Source organism: Fukomys damarensis, unplaced genomic scaffold (genome assembly GCF_012274545.1).
Source record: "Fukomys damarensis isolate Sample0158 unplaced genomic scaffold, DMR_v1.0_HiC HiC_scaffold_37, whole genome shotgun sequence".
NCBI lineage: Eukaryota > Metazoa > Chordata > Mammalia > Rodentia > Bathyergidae > Fukomys > Fukomys damarensis.
The window spans coordinates 9,993,446-10,002,759 of NW_022900949.1; the positions used below are offsets into that span (position 1 = coordinate 9,993,446).

Here is a 9,314-nt window from a genome sequence, read left to right on the forward strand (position 1 = left end):
TTTTTTGTCCTTTTTTTTTTTAAGACAGGGTCTTGCTATGTAGTTCAGACTGGCCTTGAACTCACTATTTAGCCCAGGCTGGACTCAAACTCTCTGACCCTCTGCTCCAGCCTCTCAAGTGCTGGGACTAAAGCGTGTGCCACCATGCCTGGCCCTTTTAAATTATGAGATGGTCTTGCTAGGATGCCCAGGCTGGGCTCTTAACTCTTGATCCTCCTGCCCCAGCCTCCCAGAGTAATGGGGTTACGGGCATGCACCACCACACCTGGATTCTTTTCTTTTTAAGATGCAAAAATGAAGGCTTCTGGGCAGCAGTGGGGTCCCCCTGCACATGGGGACCCTACCTATCACCCTAGCCCTGGCGGATCTGTCCTTCATGGTGGTGGCTCTGTCTCAGCCATCTGTTTTAGCCTTTCTGTAGGGATGGTGATTGGATAAGGCCAGAAACTTAGCCTGTGTTCTGAGAGCTGGGGGCAGCTGTCCTGTCTCAGCGTGATGGTCAGGCCCAAGGCTAAGGGCCCTAGGCTAAGATCAGGCAGCAAGTGCCATAGCTGACCTTTGACCCCAACCTTCATGTCCACTCCTCCTTCTAGTTGCCCTATATGCGGTGGCTGCTGTGGTGGGAGCCTTATCAGTGTGCACCTGCCTGTCCCACCAGGGCTGGCTGGAGTGCCCTCCTACAATGGCCTCTTAGCAACTATCTGCCAGGGAGGGTGGGTGGAGAGGCATGGAGCTGGTGCCACCTCCCTCTACTGTAGGCCTTGCTGGCCTTGGTCTGGAGGTACCTGGCTGTCCCTTCTATAATAGATCCCCCAGGGTCTCCCAGAGTGAGTTGTCTGCTGGGCAGCTGACTCTCCTGTCAGCCCTGCCTGCCGGTTTGGAGGTGAAGATGGGGCAGAGACTTGGCCCAGGTCCTCTGATGTCAGCACTGCTATTAACTTGCCCCTTACCACATCTCCAGGCCCCTCAGGCTCCTGAGTCTGCTGTTTAGCTCTCAGGATGGGGCAGGCTAAGTGAGACTTGGCTGGGCCTCACTTTTGTGGCTGGGAAAGCCCTGCCCCTCATGCAAGCGATCCCGGGTCAGGACAGAGTCATTGGTCTGCACAAACATTTATTCCAACACTCTTTTGTTTGGGGATCAGAGAAAGGTTTCTCTGACCTGCAGTGTCCTTGTGCCCAGTCAGGGTCTTAAACCCTCCCACCTATCCTGGGCTGTGTCATTTGATTCTTACCCAAGCTCCAGGCCTGAATCAGAGTCCTGGGCATCACAGACCCTTCCCCAGAGGGATGGGCATGTCCGCTAGGTACTGAGGCCTGGACGGGTTCCCTCCACACATGTCAGACTGACCCAGAATGATGTGGGCTGAGCAGGGCCGGGCACACTTGTGCCACAGTTATGAGGAGCGACCCAGCTGGACCCTGGTTACTACACCAGTAGGGCAGTGCTGTTTGCCAAACCAGCGTCCCCAGTGGGGGCCTGTGATCCTCAGAAGATAAGGAGGGTGGAGTGGAGATGCCCCTAGCCCCTAGCTGCCTGACTCTTAGGACATCACTGGGTTCCTGGATGCCCCACCTCCAATGCAGGAGCAGTAAGGGGAGACAGCGAGCGGGCAGCTGATGGGAGAACTGGTGATGGCCCACGTTGCATGGGGAATCTGAGGCCTGGAAAGCTGAGGACCATGCTCAGAACCACTCAGCTAGGGCTCGGCTGCCCTGAGACAGCCCAGGAGGATGTGACACAACAGGCTGGGAGCCTAGTTATGCTCTTGCTGTCCTGCTGGCTGGGGACACATCCCCATTCTGTGGATGAACAGACTGAGGCACCAGACATGGCTTAGGCCCCTTCCATGACTCAGGCCTAGGCCGGAGGTAGAGGTCAGGCATAGACCTCTCTGCCTATGGATTTGGCCATTTGGGACCAGATTGTTATCTGGGGTGGGCATTCTGGGAACTGCAAGGTGCTGAGCTGTGTCCCTGGCCTCCACCCACTCTGTGCCATTAGCACCTCCAGTCTCGACAACCACAAATGTCCCTAGACAGGCCCTGGTATCTCCGGGGGAGAGTAGGTTATTAGATCCTAGGTGCCCCAGTGTCCCATGATCACTTGCCTTGCTAAGGTCCTAGAATGGCACCTACAGTGACGTCCACAATAAGTGGGGTAGGAGAGAGGGGTGAGTCTCAGAAGCTGGGTCCCCTGGTCATACCGCCTTCCCCAGCAGGAGTGTTCGTGTTCTACTGTCCAGTGTGTGTAAGGAGAATGCTCATTTTTTTTCCCATGCTGGGCACTGTGGGGGCACTTGGCCACGGCATTGTTGGCATCGAGTCTGAACCTGCTCTCTTCTCTGGTCCTCTGCAGGGGCAGAATCCTTTCGAGTTGGCCTTCTCTCTAGACCCAGACCACCACAGGGACTCTGACTTCAGCCCACCGTGTGAGGCCCGCCCTGGTGAGGGTCCTGGGGAGAGCGGGTGAGGGCTGGGGCTCGCAGGGAGATGGGGCAGCCCGGGTGGTGCTGCGCTCCTCCTGAGCCTGTGCTGTGCACGTTACAGACATGCCCACCAGCCAGCCCATCGACATCCCAGACGCCAAGAAGAGAAGCAAGAAGAAGAAACGGTGCCGTGCTACCGACAGCTTCTCGGGCAGGTTTGAAGGTGCGTGGGGTGGTGTCAAGGGTGATGGGGAGATGGAGCCATGGTGCCAACCATGGTCCTCACCCTGTCGTGCTCCCCAGATGTGTACCAGCTGCAGGAGGATGTGCTCGGGGAGGGGGCCCATGCCCGTGTGCAGACCTGCGTCAACCTCATCACCAATCAGGAGTATGCAGTCAAGGTGAGCCCTGCCCTTCCCCACAGAAGCCCTGGGCACTGGTACCCACCTGCCGGGAGGGGTGGTAGCACTGGAGCTTCCAGATAACAGCCGGGGAAAACCAGTATCTAAAAATGGTCCCGGGACCTGGTGACTTAGGCCACCCCCGAGAATCCAGGTCCACCCTACTGAGGCTGTAGACACTGGGAAGTAAATGACAGTGAGGGCTGGCTTCTGCCCACCCCATGGTGTGGAAGCCAAGGACCTGGTGCCAGGGCAGCTGCCAAGAGCTGAGGGTTTGGGTCAGAGGCCAATCCTCCACCTCTGAGCTTCCCCAAAGAGGACACCTGCTGGTGGCATTGGTCACAAGGATCCAAAAGCAGTGGCATCATATCTGGGGCCCAGGGTAGGGGCTCTGCATTTGAAGAAACCCAAGCAGGCCCATGGGAGCTTCCTGCGGGTCCCCGCCCCACCACCACGACTTCTGAGTCCTGGGTTGTGTCCACACAGCCTGAAAGCCAAACCCTGGAGTGGCCTCATGACCTTGCGTGTCCAGCTGGCCAGCCCCTGTGTTCTGAGAAACCGTCCAGTCTCCTTCTGTGATCCCGCATCTGGCTTCTGACTGGGTGGGGTGGCAGAAGAGCCGGCTGCCCAGAAAGGAGGACAGGTGCTCCCTGGTGAGCAGGGCCCAGGTGGTCAGCCGGCAGCTGCTGTTTGTGAGGGTGACAGGAGAGGTGGCTGTCCTGTTTGTGTAGTGAGCCTCGTCAGGCAAAGATGACGGAAGGCCCTGGGCTAGGTGTGGTGGTCCTGGTTCTAGGGCCTCACAGGAGAGTGGGGCAAGAACATGGCAGGTGACCTGAGCCATTTGTCTTTAGTAGCCCTGTAGGGCAGTCTTGCTTCCTGTCCTTGTTTGGCAGATCAGGAAACTGGGGCTCAGAGAGGGTAGGTATCCTGAGTCACCCTGCGTGGTCTTGTGGTGGCTCCTGCCCCGACTGCCTCCCATCACCTTGCTGTGACCCAGTGTGGTCCATACTGGGATCTGGGGCCGTGGGGGTTTCCTAGTGGAAGTGTCAGGTAGGCAGTGATGTCTGGCGGCCATGGGAGAAGGAGGCTTCCTGGGTGCAGGAGACAGGAAGTAGTGGGGACTCAGGCTGTAAGGAGTGGTTTGAGGAATGGTGGGACCTCTGAGCCTGGGGCTCCAGACACCTGTATCTGGAGGAAGCTGGTGGTTGTGTAGGAACCCAGCAGTGATTTTGCAGAAGGTGCCCTTCTTGAAGCAGAGGTCGTAGCCCCCACTTCCAGAGGGGTAGGATGAGGTTTGGTTTAGTCAGTCCTTGGACCTGGTGCTCAGCAGCTACTCAGGTGATGGTGGTATCTCCCGAGGCCCTTGCTGGGACAGGTGTGCATGTCTCGCTAGACACATAGCTGGCAGGATACACTATACACTTGCGCATTAGACCACTGTGGTTGGCAGGCATCCTGGGCATGGGTGGTCACCCAGCCTCATACTCAGTGTGGACCTCAAGTGTCCAGCTGGGGAAAAGGAGCCCAGGGTGCCAGGAGAGCTGGCAGGCTCCTCTGATCCTCCCTCTGGGGGCCTCCATGGAGCTGGCACTGGGGTCCTGGGAGGCTGAACCAGGGCTGGCATGAAACAGACCTGGGCTCATGGACAGGTAAGGCTATCACCCAGCCTGGCATGGAGCCAGAGAGGCAGACTCGGCAGCATCACAGGCCCAGGACACGTGGGGAACGGCTGGGCTGGCAGCCAGATGCCAGGAGGCTTGTGTAGTTCTCTGGGTCGTGTGGGAGCCAGCTGTGCTCCGAAGAGCTGTGGTGCAGAGCACCTGTCCCAGGGTCCCCACACCTGTAGGGAGCTCTGGCGGCCTGTCCAGCAGGGTGGAGGGCTGCCCCAACCTGTTCTCCCGCATTTCCCTCCCTGCCTGGCTTCCAGAAGCCTTCCCCTTCCCTGGAAGAGTCAAGCCGGGAACACAGTGCCCCACCCCCCAGCCTGTGCTGAAACCGCACTTCTGGCTTCCAGAAAATTCTGGGCCCCACACGACAGCTCTGCTTTCCAAAGCTGAGACTCCTTAGCTTGGTGCTGGGATTTTAGGAGGGATCCAGGGCAGGCTTCTGTGGGGGTTGTGAGGGCCCCTCTCAGGCAGTAGGTAGCAGGTATCCCTCACCTATTTCAGATCATCGAGAAGCAGCCAGGACACATCCGAAGCCGGGTGTTCAGGGAGGTGGAGATGCTGTACCAGTGCCAGGGACATAGGTAAGGTGGCCTGCCTTCGCCACAGTACAGGGCCCCAAGGCGTCTTTCCATAGACAGATGCCACTCACTCAGCAGGGTCCCAGTGGGTGGGCCCAGTGGCAGTCCAGTTCCCAGCCTCCTGTGGTCAGGTGGGCACTGGGGGTGGCTCAGAAGCCTCAGTTCCTTTCCTGTCCCCATCCCTCCCCCAGGAACGTTCTAGAGTTGATCGAGTTCTTCGAGGAGGAAGACCGCTTCTACCTGGTGTTTGAGAAGATGCGGGGTGGTAGGTGGGGCGGCTCCTGGTTGGGGGGTAGAGGTGCTGGGGACTCGGGCTTCAGGAGTGAACTCTCCAGTGTCCTAAATACTGGAAAAGGCCTGTGGGACCAATTTCCGTCTGTACCATAGCTCAGGGTCAAGGACTTCAGGCTCAGGGAAACCACTGGGGGACATGCTTGCTGGGCTGCAGGGGCTGCTGGAAAGTGGCCCAGGGATCTGGAAGGTAACCTGTGTTCTTGGTCTGGGCTTCATCCCAGGGTCCATCCTGAGCCACATTCACAAACGGCGGCACTTTAACGAGCTGGAGGCCAGCGTGGTAGTGCAAGACGTGGCCAGCGCCTTGGACTTCCTGCACAACAAAGGTGGGCCTGGGGCCAGCAGGGTCCCCCTTGGTCCCAGCCCAGGGCCAGCCCCACCCATTGGAACCCCATGTGGCTTCCCCCCAGGCATTGCCCACAGAGACCTAAAGCCGGAGAACATACTCTGTGAACACCCCAACCAGGTGAGGACGACCCCCACCCTACTTGGGCAGGTGCCCCAGGAGTGTCCACCCGCCGGCCATGCCAGACCCCTGTCACAAAACCCTGTCCACCTCCCAGGTCTCCCCCGTGAAGATCTGTGACTTTGACCTGGGCAGCGGCATCAAACTGAACGGGGACTGCTCCCCCATCTCCACTCCGGAGCTTCTCACTCCGGTGAGAGCATGCGGGGTCAGGGCCATCCCCAGAGGGGTGCTGGGAGGCCTGGGGGGCCTGGGGGAACAGAGGCCTTGGATTGCCTGGACTTGCATAACCTGGAGGTGTCTGTGCTTGCGCCCGGCCTATACCCCGCACCGCCACCTTCCCCTTAGCAACAGCTGTTGATTGGCTGGACGGGCGTGTTGGGGGTGGGGCAAACTCCCGGCAGTAGCTGCTGGTTGGCCAGGCCAGCGGGGTGAGGCGGGGCCGTGTGCTATTGGGGTGGGGCAAGGTGAGTTCTGGGCATGCTAATTGGGTGAGGCCAGCTCCAGCGGCGGCTTCTGAATGGCCTGGCCGGCGGATTTGGAGGGGCTGTAATCCCCGGGCAGTGGGGCGGGCTTGCGTGAGGTCCCCGGTGCCAAGGTGCGGCCCCAGCTAACAACGTGCTCTTGGTCTTCAGTGTGGTTCGGCCGAGTACATGGCCCCTGAGGTGGTGGAAGCCTTCAGCGAGGAGGCTAGCATCTACGACAAGCGCTGTGACCTATGGAGCTTGGGCGTCATCCTCTACATCCTGCTCAGTGGCTACCCGCCCTTTGTGGGCCACTGTGGCAGTGACTGTGGCTGGGACCGTGGCGAGGCCTGCCCTGCCTGCCAGGTGACCCCAGGCCCGGCCCTCCACGCCCTCTCCTCTCAGGGACAGTTCCTGCACCTGACACTAGTCACTGAGCAGCCTCCCAGCCATGCCAGGCCTCCTTCCTGGATTCTCCAGTCCATAGGAGAAACTAGACACATGGGGCAGAGGCTGTAAGCCTGGTGCTCATGAATTCTAGCTCCTGGACCCAACTCCCCAAAACTTCTATAAATCTAGCTGCACTTGAACAGAGTCTTACAGCCTTCTCTAGCTGGGTGTGATGGCATATGCCTATGATCCCAGCACCCAGGCTGAGGCAGGAGGATTACATGCTCAAACGCAGCCTGGCCTACTTTGTGACTTAGTGATGTCTTGTCTCAAAAAATAATAGAGGGCTGCCGCCTGCCTTACCAGTGCAAGGACCCAAGTTTGATCCCTGGTACCAAACAAACAAGCAACAAATAAGCACAGGGAATATAGCTCAGTGGGAAGCACCTGGGTCCAATTCCCAGTTCTGAAGAAAAAAAGCTGTCCCCAATGTCTGTCCTTTCCCTTTGCCCTGCAGAGCCTTGCCCTGCCAGCTGGCCCTAGGACCTAGGCTATCTCTAGCCCTCTGTTCACTGCAGTTCAGTGACAGGTCCCACTTCCTTGGCATCTGTAGCATCCAGATCTGCCCACTGGGGTGCAAGGGACATGGCCCTGACCGGTTCTGCTGCTCCTGACCCCTTGTCACTCCTGCCTCCAGAACATGCTGTTTGAGAGCATCCAGGAGGGCAAGTATGAGTTCCCTGACAAGGACTGGGCCCACATCTCCTTCGCTGCCAAAGACCTCATCTCCAAGCTGCTCGTCCGAGATGCCAAGCAGCGACTGAGCGCTGCCCAAGTCCTGCAGCACCCCTGGGTGCAGGGGGTGAGCCTGGGATGTGATGACCTGGGGATGGGTCACTGATGTTCTCTGGGACCTAAGGTCTAGCCCTGGGCCGAGGGTTGGAGGCAGAATCCCCACTGCACCTGATGGTGAGGTCAGGGACTCATGGGAGTAGCTACTCAGGGCATCTGGGCCTGGCAGGAGTTAGGCAGGTGGCAGGTGGCAGTGAGCCTTGGCAGAGCAGGGCCTGGTTGGGGTCATGGCAGCCTCCGGCCTGCTGCTCTCAGCCAGGGCCACCCTGGCCGTACCGCTGGCTTGGCCTCCACTCCAGGCTCACAAGAGCCCAGTTGCCTCCCCAAAGGGGCCAGGCCACCAGGCAGTGGGCGCAGCTAATAGCCAAGCTTCTCGAGGCTCCACAGGCAAAGGGTACCCAGAGACCTGTGGTTGAGAAGAGAAGAGAGGGCCTGGGAGTTAGCTCAGTGGTGCTGCCGCCTGCTTCACACGCATAAGGTCCTGAGTTCCATCCTGGTACCAAAAAAAGAGGAGAGAGCTGGGGACTGACAGGAGGGGCGTTTATTTGGAGCCTCTGTGGCCACGCCCCCAGTTGTGCTGGATTCCTCCATCCTTTGTCACCCCGCCTGGCCTGGCTCAGGTACCCCAGGGTCCCTGAGCTGGTCCACAGGGACCTTGGGCTGGGTTGGGGCCTGTTGCACTGGGTGGCCAGCTGCATTCTTGGTCCTGAAGGTGGACTTGAGGGCCTCCCTTGACCAGAGCCCTGTTAGTCTTTGAGAACACAAAGCCATCAAGGGATGTGGGGGCAGGCCTGGCTGGGTTGGGGTGCTGTCTGGCCACTGACTCTTGTCTCCTTGCAGTGCGCCCCGGAGAACACCCTACCTACGCCCATGGTCCTGCAGAGGTGAGGCCTTCGCCGGCTTGGGGTCCACGGGGGGACATAGTATTCAGATGTCTTGTAAAAAAGACCAGGAGTTGGGGCTGGGGATTTAGCTCAGTGGTTCCTCCAACCTTCCTTGCAAGCACAAGGACCCAGGATATGGTGGCACATGCCTGTAATCCGAGCGCTCTGGGAGGCTGAGGCAGGAAGATCACAACTTCAAGCTCAATCTGGAAAATTTAGTGAAACCATGTCTGAAAAAATATAAAAGGGGCTGCTGGGCGTGGTGGTGCACACCTGTAATCCCAGCACTCGGGAAGCTGAGTCAGGAGGATCACTGTGAGTTCGAGACCAGCCTGGGCTACACAGTGAGTTCCAGGTCAGTCTCAACTACATAGTGAGAGCCCGTCGCAAAAATACAAAAATAAACAAAAGAAAATATAAACGGGGCTGAGAGTATAGCTCTGTGAAAAGGCCCTGGGTGCCTTCCTTGGTACAGGAAGAAAAAGACCAAAAGAGCCCCTTTAGGTGAGAAGGGGTGTTTCATGCTTGGCTGTCCTTATCCCAGGTGACCGGATAGAGCTCCCAGCTGGGGTCCTAGTGCCCAGAGCTCCCCAGGTTGGGGGACAGATTGTGCAGCAGCCAGGGGACCTCAGAGGGGAGCAGTGAAGTTTGTGTCTGTCCTTAGTGACATCCCCTGCCCTGTGTCCTAGGAACAGCTGTGCCAAAGACCTCACGTCCTTCGCAGCCGAGGCCATCGCCATGAACCGGCAGCTGGCCCAGCGCGAGGAGGACGCAGCCGAGGAAGCGGCCGCAGGGCAGGGCCCACCAGTCGTCATCCGTGCTACCTCACGCTGTCTGCAGCTGTCCCCACCGTCCGAGTCCAAGCTGGCCCAGCGGAGGCAGAGGGCCAGCC

The 9,314-nt window shown here is 58.8% G+C and overlaps 1 protein-coding gene across 4 annotated transcripts in view; it reads left to right on the top strand.

The window, feature by feature from the left end:
• Mknk2 (MAPK interacting serine/threonine kinase 2) overlaps positions 1 to 9,314 on the top strand; it is a 13,957-nt gene that overhangs the window by 2,001 nt on the left and 2,642 nt on the right. The window contains exons 2-13 of one of the 4 annotated variants that reach the window (XM_010634899.1): positions 2,357 to 2,444; positions 2,548 to 2,649; positions 2,730 to 2,827; positions 4,996 to 5,075; positions 5,264 to 5,337; positions 5,588 to 5,692; positions 5,777 to 5,832; positions 5,930 to 6,025; positions 6,468 to 6,662; positions 7,384 to 7,548; positions 8,379 to 8,422; positions 9,112 to 9,300. In XM_010634899.1, the coding sequence (XP_010633201.1) occupies positions 2,357 to 2,444; positions 2,548 to 2,649; positions 2,730 to 2,827; positions 4,996 to 5,075; positions 5,264 to 5,337; positions 5,588 to 5,692; positions 5,777 to 5,832; positions 5,930 to 6,025; positions 6,468 to 6,662; positions 7,384 to 7,548; positions 8,379 to 8,422; positions 9,112 to 9,300 (1,292 nt within the window). Of the gene's footprint in view, positions 1 to 2,356; positions 2,445 to 2,547; positions 2,650 to 2,729; positions 2,828 to 4,995; positions 5,076 to 5,263; positions 5,338 to 5,587; positions 5,833 to 5,929; positions 6,026 to 6,467; positions 6,663 to 7,383; positions 7,549 to 8,378; positions 8,423 to 9,111; positions 9,301 to 9,314 lie in introns of all 4 variants that reach the window. The other 3 variants (XM_010634898.3, XM_010634897.2, XM_010634900.3) reach the window with 3 other exon arrangements.